Source organism: Erpetoichthys calabaricus, chromosome 2 (assembly GCF_900747795.2).
Source record: "Erpetoichthys calabaricus chromosome 2, fErpCal1.3, whole genome shotgun sequence".
Lineage (NCBI taxonomy): Eukaryota > Metazoa > Chordata > Cladistia > Polypteriformes > Polypteridae > Erpetoichthys > Erpetoichthys calabaricus.
The window spans coordinates 107,724,984-107,746,370 of record NC_041395.2 but is presented as its reverse complement, the minus strand read 5'-3'; the positions used below and the strand labels follow the sequence as shown (position 1 = coordinate 107,746,370).

The 21,387-nt window shown below is 37.4% G+C and overlaps 1 protein-coding gene across 1 annotated transcript in view; it reads left to right on the top strand.

Annotated features, from left to right (window-relative positions):
* The window catches only part of LOC127526612 (hatching enzyme 1.2-like), a 34,985-nt gene extending 13,858 nt beyond the window's left edge, over positions 1–21,127 (top strand). Inside the window, exons 7-10 of the mRNA XM_051922508.1 lie at positions 1,968–2,049; positions 2,192–2,322; positions 10,274–10,398; positions 20,694–21,127. Coding sequence (XP_051778468.1) covers positions 1,968–2,049; positions 2,192–2,322; positions 10,274–10,398; positions 20,694–20,930 — 575 coding nt within the window. The 3' untranslated portion in view covers positions 20,931–21,127. The remainder of the gene's footprint in view (positions 1–1,967; positions 2,050–2,191; positions 2,323–10,273; positions 10,399–20,693) is intronic.
* The last annotated feature ends 260 nt before the right edge of the window (positions 21,128–21,387 follow it).

The window sequence follows — 21,387 nt, the reverse complement described above, 5'->3', positions numbered from 1 at the left end:
TGCAGGAGATGGAGGAATGGATTTAACATTTTGTGGAAAGTTGGTTACAGTTAGCACTAAAAAGTTTCATTAGCAGTTGAACCCACTAGTGAATTCCACTGCTGCTCCTCCACGCACCCCCAACTGTTTGGTCCCAATGCCGGCACACCTGCTGTACCAGTCTCACCTCACTCTGGACACCTGGGCTCCACATCTGATGCTCGCCACTAGCCATACACCCAAGCTGATGGTCTTTAGCAGCAGGAACACAGAGTTGATGTTCTCTTTAAGTGCTATGTTCGTGAGCCCCACTTAGTATCTCTTGCGAGTCTGCTTTATAACTGGCTTCTCCAAGTGTCCTTACTCCGTCTGCTGTTAGGACCTGGGGCGCTACACTACGTTTTCCTGATGACTTTATGAAGGAACTGAAATATCCAACCATATTACTTTGTTAGCAGACATTAGTCATAGGATAATAAAATATCGATTAATGTAAAAAAATCTGTCTGATTTATAATGATCAATTTTAACAGGGAGAAATTGCTTCACTATTCACTGGGATAGAAAACAAAAGTGAAGTTTTGCTTTGTTTCCACTGCAATGTCACTACCCCTTACAGATTTTTTTCTCTAGCCGTGTAAAGTACCAATCTATAACACATACAAATAAGGATTCAAGAAGCTGCTAACAGCACTGGATGCAAAACACAAGTTGCCCGACTGCAAAAGCAATACTTACTATACTGGTTCATGTTAAAAAATAAATGCCTGCACGCATCATACACACAATCACAGAAAAGGACAGGCGTGGATTTGCAAAAACATAATTTGGAACCATTACAAATGATGTTAATCATAAAACACTACATACAGCCTGTATTACACTGTATATTATAATCAGTGATTACTGTGGTAATGAATCAAGAGGTTTGTCTTTACTTATGTAAAACAGACAGAGAGAGCCATGCTTACTGACTGGCTGACCCATATGCAGTACATACAAAGAAAACTCAAATGTAAGTAGAGGAGATAAAAGCAACAACGTTTATTTCTATAGCACATGTAGCCCAACGTGCTTTACAAGATGTCAAAGATGTAGTTACATGTAAAGAAAAACAAATTAAAATGGATAATAATAATAACGCCTTAATAATATACAAAAATACAAAATGCACACTTATATAAAAGAAATAGAGTCGTTAAATATAGAATTATTTTTTAATTCTCTAAATGATGGTGTGTGATGATAAGGTCAGTTGGCCAGGGTGAACAGGAAAAGAAAAAAAAATCTGTAGGGGCTCCACTGGGTATTCTGACTTACTTAAACGTTATGTAGTTCTTTATTGTTTTTTGAGGCTCCATTTTGGAGGATTCGACATAGTGAGTCTAGTGGAAAACTGGGGCTATCTGCTTTCTTTCAAACATTGAAAAAACAAAAATGGTTGAAAAACATGTTATTTGAGTTGTTTCTTTAAAGCACAGCTACAGTATTTAAGAACTTATTTTAGATAGATAGATAGATAGATAGATAGATAGATAGATAGATAGATAGATAGATAGATAGATAGATAGATAGATAGATAGATAGATAGATAGATAGATAGATAGATAGATAGATAGATAGATTTTATTTTTACCCAGGGGAAATTAAAACATGGCAGAACTCCCAAACACACATAAAAACTTCTGGGTTGAATAATAGAGCTGCTACTGTCAATACATGCCTATACTATGCTTATCTTCAATATTTAAGGTATTTTGAGAAATATTGAAAAATTACATTTTGTGTAAAAATAATCACAATATCAATTTAAGCCCATATCTCCCATTCCTAGGTAGAATGTGAAAAATATACACAGCAAACTCATAAATGCCAAACTAATATTATTAGTGTCTGACCCTGGAAGTGCTGATTTAATCTTTAGTTGAACTGATGTGACAATGACAATTTTTAAGTACATCATTTATATCGTGTATATTCCTTCACAGATGAAGTCCAAAACTTTGAAAAACAGGACACCAACAACCTTGGAACACCTTATGACTACAGCTCAGTTATGCATTATAGCAAGTAAGAGGATTTTGCCATATTTAGTATATTAATGTTCTTCTAGAGCACTGAAATGTAATGAGACCCAAGAGATTTAGTACATAATAAGAGTTCCATGGACAGGACTTCCATGTGCATCACTTAGTTATGTTTTTCTTTGCAGTTACGCTTTTACCAATGTCAGTGGAATGGCAACTATTGTGCCCATCCCTGATCCGACAGTCCCTATTGGGCAAAGACAAGGACTGAGTCCCATCGACATTGAAAGGATCAATCTTCTTTACACATGCAATAGTAAGGCGTTTCTGACACCATCTGGAAGTCAAATGAATGCAAATTCTAATGCAAGAACAAACTATATTGTATTTACTAACCTGTTCTTTTTACTACCCCATGCAGACAATGCAGGACCAACTGAATTTCAGCTAAATGGTACTTTAGGGACTTTTACTTCTCCAAATTATCCATCCCCCTACCCAATGAATGCAAACTATCTCTACTTGATTCACATCCCAAGTGGACAGGTGAGTGTGACTAGGTGCTTATTTGGATAAGCCATCTAGCTAGTGTTTGTAAAAAGGACTAAATTAACTTAATATTTCCTTAGATATCACAAAGAATTTCTGTGAAAAAAATGATGTTCAGTCCATGAGAGGTAGTGCATATAACATCTGATTGCTCACCACTGGTTTCTAAATTAATATGGTGGTTGTGGAGTACTGCTTAGTAGAAAAACACTGCAAATATTGCAGGAAACTAACAATTAACTCACCACATCTCATCAATACATGTTATATATAAACATTACTGGGTTGAATTCTGACTGATGAGAACCTGAATAAATTTAGTCATACATTCAGTTTAAGGTATACAGCATCATTCATGCTGCACATGTCTACAACATGTATTATTCACACCATATGGAATGTTTTAGTGAGACATTTGCATTTACTATTAAAGACAATTCAAGTTAAGTAATTCTCGAAGGAGTCAGTCTAAGAAAGGGGAACAGACATTATAATTTTATTATTCAAGTCTATTTCATCCTTTGCTACAGTACAGCACCTAATGTGCAAAAATTCCAATCTTTAGAATTGTTTTACTCTGGTTGATGCCTAAATTCTTTACTACTACTTCCTGTACTTCTACATCTTCATGATGGTACACACGTGTGTCATGTGATCTGTCAGAAATTCCAATGATGTCTTCTTTGGCATCATGCCTGTTTTACATGTCAGCTGGTTTGGAACTGCTTGTTAATTAATTCCCTAATAATGCCACTTTATAACTAGTGACTGAAACATTTCAAATTAATGTATTCTGTAATTGAAGCATCTTGTTTATGTGTCATATTAAATATAGGTAACATGCATACTAACATACATATTGTTTGTATTTATTTTGCCTACTCCTTAAAGGTCCAGCTACAGTTCAGTAGTTTTAATATCCAGAACACACCAAGCTGTTCCGGTGACTATATCAAAGCCTACGATGGTTCCAGTACGAGCTCACCTGTCCTACGAGATAAAACATGTGGCAATATGTCTATCCCAGCTCTGACTGGCAGCAGCAGCTCAGTGTTAGTACAGTTTGTCACTGATGCCTCAGTCACTGCACCCGGTTTCATTGCTTCCTACAGCACCTGTAAGTAAATCAATAAACTGCACTCTTGTTTGTATCTCAAGATATGATGTGTTTATTAGTAAAAGTATATACAGTTTCATTAAAGAAATACACCATCAGAAGATGCTTTACAGAGCTAACATAATTATAACACAACATCAAATACAGAAATGAATTAATACAATAAAATAAAATAAAACTAGGAAGCATTCATTGACACCCTTATTCTCTTTTCTTTGTGCAGTTATTTCTGGGCCAACTCAAATTCTGTTAACTGGTGCCTCAGGGACCTTTACGTCTCCCAACTACCCTTCCCCATATCCAAATAATGAAAACTATGTCTACCTGATACAAATACCAAGCGGACAGGTAAGTATGACTGAGACCTTGGATGTTTCTGCCTATTTTCTTCTTAAGATAAAGTTTGTCAAACTAAATCCAGTTTCTTTTAATAGAAATGAAATAACCTCTGGCCTTAGGATTAGGTCTTTTTGTATCTACATTTTGTAATGTTCCTCCCTTTGTGATTGCAACCTTAGCAAAACCTGAGCAGGTACAGAAGATTTAAATTTTGTCAGGAACAGAGTCCACAGACTCAAGAAGGACTGTCAGACATTTTAACATCAGTGTGAGATAAAGCGTCTCCTGTGTGTCACAGTTGTGCCTTGGGGTCTACTTCTAGTGGTCAATGTCAAGTATACCTTAGGAAGCAACAATTACAGTACGTTATTAGTTATTCTGCTGTGTTCTGACTGGTGACTGATACATTTCAACTGAATGTGTTCTTTGAATGAAGCATCTTGTTTATGTAAAGGATAACCTCATCTCTCTATTATACTAAAAAAATCTTGGGAAGAGAGACGAGATGTGACTTTCTCTGAGAGACACTTTCATGTCACGTGAGACGAGACTTTGTGCCAAGAGAGTTAACCATGGCTGGGTCGGGAAATAAAAAGACAAAGAGTAGATGACAAAGTAGATTGTTGTAAAGAATTCAAAAACATTGGTGCGATACACATGCAGAGCAGGTTAGAGATAATGGAAGTATGAAAGTTTGAAAAGTCTCAAAAATATGATAGTAAAGATTGCATTGGCGCAAACAAACAGAAATTATTACTCGGTGAAATAACAGAACAGTGAAAAAAGATTCAATATATTGTTCAGGTTTAAACTTTAAGTCAGAGACTTGTAGATATTCTAATTCATGTTGCCATCAGGGAAAAGTAGTGTTTCTTCCCAATGAAGAGGTGTATCCGTGAGAATTAAAAGATTTGTTGTTTGGTGAAAGTGAAATCCCGCGGGAGAAAATTTTAAGCCCTGCCAGACAAAACTTTATGCAAAGAGATTTGGAAAAGTCCTTCCCAAATCTAAAACAGTTACAACCACGCACACAATTCAATCATTTTTCATTTGTGTGAATGCTATTGTCAGACATAGTTCATGTAGCGAGAAAGAAACGATATTCACTCGCGGGCAGTTATATGTTGCGTTGTCACGATGTAATTCCAAATATAGAATCAAAATTCAATGCGATATTAATGAAAAGGTAAAAGCGAAAAGAGATCGAATATATGGACATGACAGAAGTATGTAGATATTGTTTGGCTTTAAACTTTAAGTTGGAGACTTGTTGATCGTCTAATTCATGTTACCATCAGGAAAAAGTAGTGTTTCTTCCCAATGAAGATGCCTATCCGCGGGAATTAAAAGTTTTGTTGTATGGTGAAAGTGAAATCCACATACGCGAGCAGCAGAGACGTGAAGTTGCTGCCGTGTAGCGCAGGCAGGGGGGGTTGGCGAGCGAAGCGAGCAGGGAGGGAAGCCCCCTAGTTACTTTATAAAATAACATCATTATAAACTTTGGTACCATACACACTTTCATACATATTGTTTGCATTTATTTTCGCCTATTCCTTACAGGTCCAGTTGCAGTTTAATAGTTTCAATATCCAGAACACACCAAGCTGTTCCGGTGACTATATCAAAGTCTATGATGGTTCCAGTACGAGCTCACCTGTCCTACGAGATAAAACATGTGGCAATATGTCTATCCCAGCTCTGACTGGCAGCAGCAGCTCAGTGTTAGTACAGTTTGTCACTGATGCCTCAGTCACTGCACCCGGTTTCATTGCTTCCTACAGCACCTGTAAGTAAATCAATAAACTGCACTCTTGTTTGCATCTCAAGATATGATGTGTTTATTAGTAAAAGTATATACAGTTTCATTAAAGAAATACACCATCAGAAGATGCTTTACAGAGCTAACATAATTATAACACAACATCAAATACAGAAATGAATTAGTACAGTAAAATAAAACTGGAAAGTATTCACTGACACCCTTATTGTCTTCTCTCTGTGCAGTTACTTCTGGGCCAACTCAAATTCTGTTAACTGGTGCCTCAGGGACCTTTACGTCTCCCAACTACCCTTCCCCATATCCAAATAATGCAAACTTTGTCTACCTGATACAAATACCAAGCGGACAGGCAAGTATGACTGAGACCTTGGATGTTTCTGATGATAAAGTTTGATAAACTGAATCCAGTTTCTTTTAGTAGAAATAAAATAACCTCTGGCATAGGATTAGGTCTTTTGCACCTACATTTTGTAATGTACCTACCCTTGTGATTGTAACCTTAGCAAAAACCTGAGCAGGTATAGAAGATTTCATTTTTGTCAGGAACAGAATCCACTGACTCCAGAAGGACCGTCAGACATTTTAACACCAGCGTGAGATAAAGCGTCTCCTGTGTGTCATAGTTGTGCCTTGGGGTCTACTTCCTGTGATAAATGTCAAGTATACCTTAGGAAGCAACAATTACAGTAAGTTATTAGTTATTCTGCTGTGTTCTGAGTGGTGACTGATACATTTCACGTGAATGTGTTCTCTGAATGCAGCATCTCGTTTATGTAAAGGATAACCTCATTATTTTCTTCTTCTATAATACGCTACCATAGCTGTTCGTTTGTCTGTCCAGGATTTTAAATCACCTGTAGCTCGCAAACCGTTTCACCTATTGACTTGAAATTTGGTACACATATACTACGTGACGTCTACTATACGCTTTTGGGTTGATGATTTTCTTACTCTTTTTATTTTTATTTTAGTTTATTGTAGAATCAACTCTCTGCAGCACGCACCAGGGCGGCCTTGCGATGCATGCATACTGGCGCTGTTCTCATTCCCTACAACCTTTGCTAATCATTCTGGAGGCAGATTGAAGACTTAAGTGCCAGATTAAGTGAAAGGTTAAAGAAAACATGCTAAGTAATTGCAACACAAAAACTAACAATCAGTTTTAACGCAAAAAGATGCTGATGAAAGAGAAGCAGCGGGCCGCTAGGGTGGAGTAAAGAAGAGCTGCTCAGGAAGCAGCAAGCACATCAACCTCTGAGCAAATGAATGCTAAACATACAGAGAAAGAGGATGAATACTATGAATGCTCAAGTCAAGTGTATTCACTGCACGTTATCGTGCAGTGCGCCGTTACTGGTATTAAATAATGCCATTATAAATTTTGGTACCTGTTTTGTCTCGGTAGAGCAATATTTTACTCTACTTTCCCCTTTGTATTATTAATATGTAGCCTTTGTCAGAATGCCTCAAATCTCACAGACTTAAAACTGTTTCTAAGGTATTGTACCGTATAACTTCTCCCCACCTTCCCTTTTACATTTATAATCTAGGCAATTACGTGTAGTAAAAGACAAGCAGGAGTTAAGTTACAATTTGAACAATGTATTATTGATAATATTCATAAATAATAACAATATGCAAAGTACAGTTGAATATTTCAACCATACAACTTGATAAATGGAGATGTGTAGTTCAGTCGGCACACAGACTTGTTAGTAACTTAAAAATGTCTCTAGTTAAAACATCATTTGTGGTCAGCTTTCGTCAGAACAGGCCGCATGCCTGTCTCAATATAGCTGCCAAGCCGTGTTCTTCATTGTGTTGTCCTTTTTAGTTCATGGTGTGTGTGAGATGGTCTTCATCAGTTTGGTAAGACAAAGAGTGAGGGAGTGAGCAAATTATAGGTTTTCTGTCCAACCCCTAGAGCCAATAGGACGTCGTGGTACTTAAAGGCTTCTGATACAAGCCAGTACCAAACAGCCATACTTCAGACCAATGGGGAATAGAATACCTTCACACCTGCCCCCATAATCATATGTTAAGGTAATGCTTAGTAGTTAGGCAGCCTGGCTTTGTGTGGGGGTTGAGAGAGAGACTTTAGCAGGGAAACACTTGCCAAACTGGTTTGAGGCACTTCCACCCCAACCCCATTGTAAAATTCAAAGAGACCCATTCCTAAAAAGGGGGGGGGGGGGGGTAAACATGAATGCTTCTCACTAATGTAACACTAATATTACATTGCTTTGCCTAAGTTACAAATAAAGACATACAAAATATTTATCAAGTTGTATGCAAAATTTCACATCACAACAGTACCATACACACTTGCATACATATTATTTGTATTTATTTTCGCCTATTCTTTACAGGTCCAGTTGCAGTTTAATAGTTTCAATATCCAGAACACACCAAGCTGTTCCGGTGACTATATCAAAGTCTATGATGGTTCCAGTACGAGCTCACCTGTCCTACGAGATAAAACATGTGGCAATATGTCTATCCCAGCTCTGACTGGCAGCAGCAGCTCAGTGTTAGTACAGTTTGTCACTGATGCCTCAGTCACTGCACCCGGTTTCATTGCTTCCTACAGCACCTGTAAGTAAATCAATAAACTGCACTCTTGTTTGTATCTCAAGATATGATGTGTTTATTAGTAAAAGTATATACAGTTTCATTAAAGAAATACACCATCAGAAGATGCTTTACAAGGCTAACATAATCATAACACAACATCAAATACAGAAATGAATTAGTACAGTAAAATAAAACTGGAAAGCATTCATTGACACCTTTATTCTCTTCTCTCTGTGCAGTTACTTCTGGGCCAACTCAAATTCTGTTAACTGGTGCCTCAGGGACCTTTACGTCTCCCAACTACCCTTCCCCATATCCAAATAATGCAAACTATGTCTACCTGATACAAATACCAAGCGGACAGGCAAGTATGATTGAGACCTTGGATGTTTCTGATGATAAAGTTTGATAAACTGAATCCAGTTTCTTTTAGTAGAAATAAAATAACCTCTGGCATAGGATTAGGTCTTTTGCACCTACATTTTGTAATGTACCTACCCTTGTGATTGTAACCTTAGCAAAAACCTGAGCAGGTATAGAAGATTTCATTTTTGTCAGGAACAGAATCCACTGACTCCAGAAGGACCGTCAGACATTTTAACATCAGCGTGAGATAAAGCGTCTCCTGTGTGTCATAGTTGTGCCTTGGGGTCTACTTCCTGTGATAAATGTCAAGTATACCTTAGGAAGCAAGTATTAAGTTATTACAGTAGTTATTCTGCTGTGTTCTGACTGGTGACTGATACATTTCAACTGAATGTGTTCTTTGAACGCAGCATCTCGTTTATGTAAAGGATAATCTTATCTCTCTCTCTATTATAGTAAAAAAAATCTTGGGAAGAGAGACGAGACTTGACTTTCTCTGAGAGACACTTTCATGTCCCATGAGACTAGACTTTGTGCCAAGAGATTTAACTATGCCCGGGGTGGGAAATAAAAGACAAAGAGTAGATGACAAAGAAAATCGTAAAGAATTCAAAAACGTTGGTGCGATACACATGCAGAGCAGGTTAGAAATAACAAAAGTACTAAAATTCAAAAGTCTCAAAAAAATTATAGTAAAAATTACATTAGTACAAACAAATGGAAATTATTACTCGGTGAAATAACGTAACAGTGAAAAGAGATTGAATATATTGTTCAGATTTAAACTTTTAAGTCGGAGACTTGTTGATCGTCTAATTTGTGTTGCCATCAGGGAAAAGTAGTGTTTCTTCCCAATGAAGAGGCGTATCCGCAAGAATTAAAAGTTTTCTTGTTTGGTGAAAGTGAAATCCACATACGCGAGCAGCAGAGACGTGAAGTTGCTGGCGTGTAGCGCATGCAGGGGGGTTGGCGAGCGAAGCAAGCAAGGGGGGAAGCCCCCTAGTTACTTTATAAAATAACATCATTATAAACTTTGGTACCATACACACTTGAATACATATTGTTTGCATTTATTTTCGCCTATTCCTTACAGGTCCAGCTGCAGTTTAATAGTTTCAATATCCAGAACACACCAAGCTGTTCCGGTGACTATATCAAAGTCTATGATGGTTCCAGTACGAGCTCACCTGTCCTACGAGATAAAACATGTGGCAATATGTCTATCCCAGCTCTGACTGGCAGCAGCAGCTCAGTGTTAGTACAGTTTGTCACTGATGCCTCAGTCACTGCACCCGGTTTCATTGCTTCCTACAGCACCTGTAAGTAAATCAATAAACTGCACTCTTGTTTGTATCTCAAGATATGATGTGTTTATTAGTAAAAGTATATACAGTTTCATTAAAGAAATACACCATCAGAAGATACTTTACAGAGCTAACATAATTATAGCACAACATCAAATACAGAAATGAATTAATACAATAAAATAAAATAAAACTAGGAAGCATTCATTGACACCCTTATTCTCTTTTCTCTGTGCAGTTATTTCTGGGCCAACTCAAATTCTGTTAACTGGTGCCTCAGGGACCTTTACGTCTCCCAACTACCCTTCCCCATATCCAAATAATGCAAACTATGTCTACCTGATACAAATACCAAGCGGACAGGTAAGTATGACTGAGACCTTGGATGTTTCTGCCTATTTTCTTCTTATGATAAAGTTTGTCAAACTAAATCCAGTTTCTTTTAATAGAAATGAAATAACCTCTGGCCTTAGGATTAGGTCTTTTTGTATCTACATTTTGTAATGTTCCTCCCTTTGTGATTGCAACCTTAGCAAAAACCTGAGCAGGTATAGAAGATTTAAATTTTGTCAGGAACAGAGTCCACAGACTCAAGAAGGACTGTCAGACATTTTAACATCAGTGTGAGATAAAGCGTCTCCTGTGTGTCACAGTTGTGCCTTGGGGTCTACTTCTAGTGGTCAATGTCAAGTATACCTTAGGAAGCAACAATTACAGTACGTTATTAGTTATTCTGCTGTGTTCTGACTGGTGACTGATACATTTCAACTGAATGTGTTCTTTGAATGAAGCATCTTGTTTATGTAAAGGATAACCTCATCTCTCTATTATACTAAAAAAATCTTGGGAAGAGAGACGAGATGTGACTTTCCCTGAGAGACACTTTCATGTCACGTGAGACGAGACTTTGTGCCAAGAGAGTTAACCATGGCTGGGGCGGGAAATAAAAAGACAAAGAGTAGATGACAAAGTAGATTGTTGTAAAGAATTCAAAAACATTGGTGCGATACACATGCAGAGCAGGTTAGAGATAATGGAAGTATGAAAGTTTGAAAACTCTCAAAAATATGATAGTAAAGATTGCATTGGCGCAAACAAACAGAAATTATTACTCGGTGAAATAACAGAACAGTGGAAAAAAGATTCAATATATTGTTCAAGTTTAAACTTTAAGTCAGAGACTTGTAGATATTCTAATTCATGTTGCCATCAGGGAAAAGTAGTGTTTCTTCCCAATGAAGAGGTGTATCCGTGAGAATTAAAAGATTTGTTGGTTGGTGAGAGTGAAATCCCGCGGGAGAAAATTTTAAGCCCTGCCAGACAAAACTTTATGCAAAGAGATTTGGAAAAGTCCTTCCCAAATCTAAAACAGTTACAACCACGCACACAATTCAATCATTTTTCATTTGTGTGAATGCTATTGTCAGACATAGTTCATGTAGCGAGAAAGAAACGATATTCACTCGCGGGCAGTTATATGTTGCGTTGTCACGATGTAATTCCAAATACAGAATCAAAATTCAATGCGATATTAATGATAAGGTAAAAGCGAAAAGAGATCGAATATATGGACATGACAGAAGTATGTAGATATTGTTTGGCTTTAAACTTTAAGTTGGAGACTTGTTGATCGTCTAATTCATGTTGCCATCAGGAAAAAGTAGTGTTTCTTCCCAATGAAAATGCCTATCCGCGAGAATTAAAAGTTTTGTTGTATGGTGAAAGTGAAATCCACATACGCGAGCAGCAGAGACGTGAAGTTGCTGGCGTGTAGCGCAGGCTGGGGGGTTGGTGAGCGAAGCGAGCAGGGAGGGAAGCCCCCTACTTACTTTATAAAATAACATCATTATAAACTTTGGTACCATACACACTTGCATACATATTGTTTGCATTTATTTTCGCCTATTCCTTACAGGTCCAGTTGCAGTTTAATAGTTTCAATATCCAGAACACACCAAGCTGTTCCGGTGACTATATCAAAGTCTATGATGGTTCCAGTACGAGCTCACCTGTCCTACGAGATAAAACATGTGGCAATATGTCTATCCCAGCTCTGACTGGCAGCAGCAGCTCAGTGTTAGTACAGTTTGTCACTGATGCCTCAGTCACTGCACCCGGTTTCATTGCTTCCTACAGCACCTGTAAGTAAATCAATAAACTGCACTCTTGTTTGTATCTCAAGATATGATGTGTTTATTAGTAAAAGTATATACAGTTTCATTAAAGAAATACACCATCAGAAGATGCTTTACAGAGCTAACATAATCATAACACAACATCAAATACAGAAATGAATTAGTACAGTAAAATAAAACTGGAAAGCATTCATTGACACCCTTATTCTCTTCTCTCTGTGCAGTTACTTCTGGGCCAACTCAAATTCTGTTAACTGGTGCCTCAGGGACCTTTACGTCTCCCAACTATCCTTCCCCATATCCAAATAATGCAAACTATGTCTACCTGATACAAATACCAAGCGGACAGGCAAGTATGATTGAGACCTTGGATGTTTCTGATGATAAAGTTTGATAAACTGAATCCAGTTTCTTTTAGTAGAAATAAAATAACCTCTGGCATAGGATTAGGTCTTTTGCACCTACATTTTGTAATGTACCTACCCTTGTGATTGTAACCTTAGCAAAAACCTGAGCAGGTATAGAAGATTTCATTTTTGTCAGGAACAGAATCCACTGACTCCAGAAGGACCGTCAGACATTTAAACATCAGCGTGAGATAAAGGGTCTCCTGTGTGTCATAGTTGTGCCTTGGGGTCTACTTCCTGTGATAAATGTCAAGTATACCTTAGGAAGCAAGTATTAAGTTATTACAGTAGTTATTCTGCTGTGTTCTGACTGGTGACTGATACATTTCAACTGAATGTGTTCTTTGAACGCAGCATCTCGTTTATGTAAAGGATAATCTTATCTCTCTCTCTATTATAGTAAAAAAAATCTTGGGAAGAGAGACGAGACTTGACTTTCTCTGAGAGACACTTATGTCCCATGAGACTAGACTTTGTGCCAAGAGATTTAACTATGCCCGGGGTGGGAAATAAAAGACAAAGAGTAGATGACAAAGAAAATCGTAAAGAATTCAAAAACGTTGGTGCGATACACATGCAGAGCAGGTTAGAAATAATAAAAGTACTAAAATTCAAAAGTCTCAAAAAAATTATAGTAAAAATTACATTAGTACAAACAAATGGAAATTATTACTCGGTGAAATAACGTAACAGTGAAAAGAGATTGAATATATTGTTCAGATTTAAACTTTTAAGTCGGAGACTTGTTGATCGTCTAATTTGTGTTGCCATCAGGGAAAAGTAGTGTTTCTTCCCAATGAAGAGGCGTATCCGCAAGAATTAAAAGTTTTCTTGTTTGGTGAAAGTGAAATCCACATACGCGAGCAGCAGAGACGTGAAGTTGCTGGCGTGTAGCGCAGGCAGGGGGGTTGGCGAGCGAAGCAAGCAAGGGGGGAAGCCCCCTAGTTACTTTATAAAATAACATCATTATAAACTTTGGTACCATACACACTTGCATACATATTGTTTGCATTTATTTTCGCCTATTCCTTACAGGTCCAGCTGCAGTTTAATAGTTTCAATATCCAGAACACACCAAGCTGTTCCAGTGACTATATCAAAGTCTATGATGGTTCCAGTACGAGCTCACCTGTCCTACGAGATAAAACATGTGGCAATATGTCTATCCCAGCTCTGACTGGCAGCAGCAGCTCAGTGTTAGTACAGTTTGTCACTGATGCCTCAGTCACTGCACCCGGTTTCATTGCTTCCTACAGCACCTGTAAGTAAATCAATAAACTGCACTCTTGTTTGTATCTCAAGATATGATGTGTTTATTAGTAAAAGTATATACAGTTTCATTAAAGAAATACACCATCAGAAGATACTTTACAGAGCTAACATAATTATAACACAACATCAAATACAGAAATGAATTAATACAATAAAATAAAATAAAACTAGGAAGCATTCATTGACACCCTTATTCTCTTTTCTCTGTGCAGTTATTTCTGGGCCAACTCAAATTCTGTTAACTGGTGCCTCAGGGACCTTTACGTCTCCCAACTACCCTTCCCCATATCCAAATAATGCAAACTATGTCTACCTGATACAAATACCAAGCGGACAGGTAAGTATGACTGAGACCTTGGATGTTTCTGCCTATTTTCTTCTTATGATAAAGTTTGTCAAACTAAATCCAGTTTCTTTTAATAGAAATGAAATAACCTCTGGCCTTAGGATTAGGTCTTTTTGTATCTACATTTTGTAATGTTCCTCCCTTTGTGATTGCAACCTTAGCAAAACCTGGGCAGGTACAGAAGATTTAAATTTTGTCAGGAACAGAGTCCACAGACTCAAGAAGGACTGTCAGACATTTTAACATCAGTGTGAGATAAAGCGTCTCCTGTGTGTCACAGTTGTGCCTTGGGGTCTACTTCTAGTGGTCAATGTCAAGTATACCTTAGGAAGCAACAATTACAGTACGTTATTAGTTATTCTGCTGTGTTCTGACTGGTGACTGATACATTTCAACTGAATGTGTTCTTTGAATGAAGCATCTTGTTTATGTAAAGGATAACCTCATCTCTCTATTATACTAAAAAAATCTTGGGAAGAGAGACGAGATGTGACTTTCTCTGAGAGACACTTTCATGTCACGTGAGACGAGACTTTGTGCCAAGAGAGTTAACCATGGCTGGGGCGGGAAATAAAAAGACAAAGAGTAGATGACAAAGTAGATTGTTGTAAAGAATTCAAAAACATTGGTGCGATACACATGCAGAGTAGGTTAGAGATAATGGAAGTATGAAAGTTTGAAAAGTCTCAAAAATATGATAGTAAAGATTGCATTGGCGCAAACAAACAGAAATTATTACTCGGTGAAATAACAGAACAGTGGAAAAAAGATTCAATATATTGTTCAAGTTTAAACTTTAAGTCGGAGACTTGTAGATATTCTAATTCATGTTGCCATCAGGGAAAAGTAGTGTTTCTTCCCAATGAAGAGGTGTATCCGTGAGAATTAAAAGATTTGTTGGTTGGTGAGTGAAATCCCGCGGGAGAAAATTTTAAGCCCTGCCAGACAAAACTTTATGCAAAGAGATTTGGAAAAGTCCTTCCCAAATCTAAAACAGTTACAACCACGCACACAATTCAATCATTTTTCATTTGTGTGAATGCTATTGTCAGACATAGTTCATGTAGCGAGAAAGAAACGATATTCACTCGCGGGCAGTTATATGTTGCGTTGTCACGATGTAATTCCAAATACAGAATCAAAATTCAATGCGATATTAATGAAAAGGTAAAAGCGAAAAGAGATCGAATATATGGACATGACAGAAGTATGTAGATATTGTTTGGCTTTAAACTTTAAGTTGGAGACTTGTTGATCGTCTAATTCATGTTACCATCAGGAAAAAGTAGTGTTTCTTCCCAATGAAGATGCCTATCCGCGAGAATTAAAAGTTTTGTTGTATGGTGAAAGTGAAATCCACATACGCGAGCAGCAGAGACGTGAAGTTGCTGCCGTGTAGCGCAGGCAGGGGGGTTGGCGAGCGAAGCAAGCAAGGGGGGAAGCCCCCTAGTTACTTTATAAAATAACATCATTATAAACTTTGGTACCATACACACTTGCATACATATTATTTGTATTTATTTTCGCCTATTCTTTACAGGTCCAGCTGCAGTTTAATAGTTTCAATATCCAGAACACACCAAGCTGTTCCGGTGACTATATCAAAGTCTATGATGGTTCCAGTACGAGCTCACCTGTCCTACGAGATAAAACATGTGGCAAAATGTCTATCCCAGCTCTGACTGGCAGCAGCAGCTCAGTGTTAGTACAGTTTGTCACTGATGCCTCAGTTACTGCACCCGGTTTCATTGCTTCCTACAGCACCTGTAAGTAAATCAATAAACTGCACTCTTGTTTGCATCTCAAGATATGATGTGTTTATTAGTAAAAGTATATACAGTTTCATTAAAGAAATACACCATCAGAAGATGCTTTACAGAGCTAACATAATCATAACACAACATCAAATACAGAAATGAATTAGTACAGTAAAATAAAACTGGAAAGTATTCACTGACACCCTTATTGTCTTCTCTCTGTGCAGTTACTTCTGGGCCAACTCAAATTCTGTTAACTGGTGCCTCAGGGACCTTTACGTCTCCCAACTACCCTTCCCCATATCCAAATAATGCAAACTATGTCTACCTGATACAAATACCAAGTGGACAGGCAAGTATGACTGAGACCTTGGATGTTTCTGATGATAAAGTTTGATAAACTAAATCCAGTTTCTTTTAGTAGAAATAAAATAACCTCTGGCATAGGATTAGGTCTTTTGCACCTACATTTTGTAATGTACCTACCCTTGTGATTGTAACCTTAGCAAAAACCTGAGCAGGTATAGAAGATTTCATTTTTGTCAGGAACAGAATCCACTGACTCCAGAAGGACCGTCAGACATTTTAACATCAGCGTGAGATAAAGGGTCTCCTGTGTGTCATAGTTGTGCCTTGGGGTCTACTTCCTGTGATAAATGTCAAGTATACCTTAGGAAGCAAGTATTAAGTTATTACAGTAGTTATTCTGCTGTGTTCTGACTGGTGACTGATATATTTCAACTGAATGTGTTCTTTGAACGCAGCTTCTCATTTATGTAAAGGATAACCTCATTATTTCATTAAATAATGCCATTATAAACTTTGGTACCATAAACACTCGCATACATATTGTTTGTACTTATTTCGCCTATTCCTTACAGGTCCAGCTGCAGTTCAATAGTTTCAATATCCAGAACACACCAAGTTGTTCTGGTGACTATATCAAAGTCTATGATGGTTCCAGTATAAGCTCCCCTGTTCTACTCAATAAAACATGTGGCAGTACACCGATCTCGACTTTGACTGGCAGCAGCAGCTCAATGTTAGTTTTGTTTGTCACCGATGCCTCAGTCACTGCACCCGGCTTCACCGCTACTTACGGCACCTGTGAGTCAACAAAATGCAAATGCTTTTTTAGATCAACACTGTTTTGAAGTTGTTCACCATGTTGTTTGTGTTTCACTTTAGTCACCTATACATCAACTCAAGTGTCGCTGACTGGGGCTTCTGGGACCTTCTCTTCTCCTAACTTCCCACTGCCATACCCAAAAAATGTAAACTATGTTTATCTGATTCAGATACCAACTGGACAGGTGGGTATGAGTAGACTTTCAGGAGTTTTAGTGTGAAAGAATCTGCACATTTAGTTCAACAATACTTAAAGTCAAGACAGTTGATCATATGATCTGTTTTTTCACACTATTGCCCATTCTTTACAGATCCAACTGCAGTTCAACAGTTTCAATATCTTTGTTACACAAGGCTGCTCTGGTGACTATATTATGGTCTATGATGGTTCCAGTAAGAGTGCCCCAGTCCTTTTGAATAAAACATGTGGCAGTACACCTATCCCCACTTTGACTGGCAGCAGCACCTCAATGTTAGTACAGTTTGTCACTGATGCCTCAGCCACTGCACCTGGCTTCACAGCTTCTTACAGCACTTGTAAGTCAATTTTATTTATGGCTGACTCTTACTCATGTGCGGGAAAGCAGTGAATTAAAGAACACACCTTTCTTCTTTGTCCATTGCAGTCACTTCAGGCCCAACTCAGGTTGTTTTAACTGGTTCATCTGGAACCTTCAGTTCCCCCAACTACCCTTCTCCATACCCGAAGAATGTAAACTATCAGTATCTAATTCAAATTCCAACTGGAGAGGTGAGTACAAATGAGTGCTCTAATTCTTATATACTTAATCTAAACAGAATTTTTGAACTAAGTAGATTTTACCTTTTTGATAATGTAACTATTGTTCTTGTATTCTTTATAGGTCTATGTAGATTTCAATACTATCAATATCCAGACCACACCAGGCTGCTCTGGTGACTATATTAAAGCTTATGATGGACCCACCAAGACCTCCCCAGTCCTCCTTGACAAAACCTGTGGCACTTTGTCAATTCTCAGTCTTCTTGGAAGTAGCAACTTATTGCTGATAGAATTTGTTACAGATGCTTCTGTCCCAACGCAAGGTTTCTCTGCTTCCTATAGCTCATGTAAGCCATGTAACTGCATCATCTATTCATAATTGAATAAGTTTATATTTGCTAACCATCTGTTTCTGTTTTCTTTGTCTAGATGGTTCTGGCCCAACTCAGCTTCTTATGACTGGTGCTTTAGGGTCCTTAAATTCTCCAAATTATCCTGAGAGCTACCCAGTGAATACTAACTGTCTCATCCTGATTCAAATTCCAAGTGGCCAGGTGAGTTTCTGTGGGACTTTGATTGTGGACATCTCTTTGAAAGTGCTGTTTCTGCTCAGACTATTGAAAACAGTTAGGCCAATAACACTTTGAGGGATAAAGTCAAAGCTATTTATAAGGCTTCATTAAATGTACAAATGTTCTTACTGACTTTCCATGGCTGAAGTAAGGAAAACTGCATATACCTTTCACTTAAGGAAGAAATTATTGTAAGTATTCTGTGTGTTTTTACTGGGTGAATAAAAACACATTTTTTCTACAATAGTTTGATTAAAAATACAACCATAAATAAAGGCATTTGAGATACCAATAATTTCTACCTAACAATAAAGAGGTACATTAGGCAATTAAGCCTCCTATTTAAAACTGTTTCTATTAATCTAAATGGAATACTATGGTGCTTTGTAATACAGTGAAAAATGACTATGACATACAAGCTTTTGTTGTTTATTAAGAACAAAGAGTTTCAAAAACATGCATTCTGCACATTATTTGGAAACCTGCAAATGAAAATTCTTAACTTATCAACACGTTATAATATACTATCGACAGTCTTTAGGCACGATGCGTTTTTAGGAATCAAAGCTTACACAAATTTATAGAATGTATAGATTCTCCAAAAGATATGGAATTTGAAGAATAAAAATCAAACAGGTACAATATCCAGCTTTCTGTTAAAAATGATTACACCTATCAAATGTTGAACCAATAAACATAAAATCTAGTGAATAGTAAAACAATAAAGTGAAAGATTATGGAGCCTGAAGCCTATGACTGCAGCACAGAATGCAGGGCAGGAACGAAAACTAGAAGAGGAGCCATTCTCATAAAGATACTCCTTTTGAATATGTTGTTCTTTCAGATGTTCATATGGTTAGGGCAGTGTTGTGATAAAAGTTAAAACCCTTCATTATATGTCAAAGAAATAATATCTCTGCTTCTTAAGTTCAATTGAGGTCAGTTTATTTTTGAATAGTACACTTCGCTTAGGGCAGACTCAGACTGCTGTGACATGTTCTCATTTAAAATGCAAATACAAACTTTACAATTTACTAACACTTCCAAAGCATCAGTAAATTGTTTATTCATCTCTTCAATGTGGCATACTAAGAAAACTTCACTTTGGACTGGTGTGAAGTGGCTTAACTGAGACACACTTCTTCTGATATTACATATTTAGTATTAGAGCTGTGAATCCTTCGTATTAACAAATCATATTACCATCATGTCAACATGCCAATCTGAACAGTGATGAATAACCTATCTACTTATGTTTTATAAGTGCTATAAAGACCAAAAGAAGTCTTTGTTAAGGCTTTGATGCGTAAGAGCAAAAGACTTATACTTTTTTTGCAGTACCTAAACTAAAGTGTTGCCAACATAATGAATTTATATAAAGACACTGTTTTGCTTAAACGGACACGAAAGAAATTTGAAACTGATTAACATAAATGGAAACCAACAATAAATGTCTATTAATTGGCTGTTGAACTATGGTAAGTTGACGAAAGTGGAGAAAAAAGTAAAAACTCCATCTTCTACCATATCAGCACATTTTCTTTAAGCAACTAAAACATTAACTACATTTCACCATAATTATGACTGAGCTCTAGAATCACTTTAGTGAAGAGCTACTGAGCAGATCATTGGACGAAAAGCATGTCCTCTGGCATGCAAAAAAAAGTTGTAATTTCTTTAAGTCTTCAAAAGTAGAGACCACAGAGCAAAGTATTCAAAGGTCTGCAAAATACTTAAAAACATAGGTAAACCTGAAGTGAATTACATACTTAAAAATGCTGGTGGAAATTCAGGAAAAGTACATTTAAACCAAAAAGTAGGATTCTGCAGAAAAGTTCCAAGTGACATCATATAGATAGTCACAGTCACAGTGAGGTATCAGGCAGACATATTGCAGTTGGTATAAAGGAGCCCCAGTACCGTTTCTTGACACACTGCTGAACAATTCGTTGGCTGAAAATACTCAGTGTCAGCGTGTCAGAGAGAGAATGTGAGGAATTGTTCATAATGGCACTCAGTAGTTGTTTTAATTCTCTCCTTCACTACTATCTCCAGGGGGTCCAGACTGTGTCCTATACCTGAGCTTGCCCTGTTAATTAGCTTGTTGATTCAGTGGGGCTCTCTTGAAGTGGTTACCAGCCTAGCACACCACAGCATAGACAAATCACACTGGCCATCACAGACTTACAGAAGAACTGAAGGATGTCACTTCCCATATTAAATTATTTAAAATGCTTTAACTTTTGCAGATGTCATCTCTAACCACACTCTTTACAGTTTTTTATTTTATTTTTTGTAGATCAGGCTGCAGTTCAATAGTTTCAATATCCAGAGCACCCCAAAATGTTCAGGTGACTACATTAAAGTCTATGATGGTTACACTAAGAGCTCCCCAGTTCTTCTAGATAAAACCTGTGGTGCTGGACCCATTCCCACTGTAACTAGTAGCGGCAGTTCACTGTTAGTGGAGTTTGTCACTGATGCTGCAGGCACTGCACCTGGCTTCACTGCATCCTACACTACTAGTAAGTCATGATTTGTTGTTTTTTCTTTATTTATTTTTTGTTCACATGCCAGCTCTTTTGACCTGCTTTTCTGTTCCTTTTCTTTCTGTCCAGTTTCTGCAGGCCCAACTCAAGTTCGGCTGATGAGTGCTTCAGGGACCTTCACTTCTCCAAAATACCCTTCCCCATACCCAATAAATACAAACTATGTCTACTTGATTAAAATTCCAATTGGTCAGGTGAGTATATATTTGCCCTAGAAAATTTTAAAATATTAGCTTTTTTGGTCACCTTCATTCATCCATTTGCTGAACCGTTTTGTCTAATTTAGGGTAACAGGCTACAGAAGCCAAAACTGTTTTCACCAAGTTCAGTTTACTTTCCATAATATGATAAAATGATCACTTATTTAGATGAGTAATTTTATAACTGTAAATATTTGTTTTCTCATAGGTACTGTTGCAATTCAATACATTTCATATCCAAAGC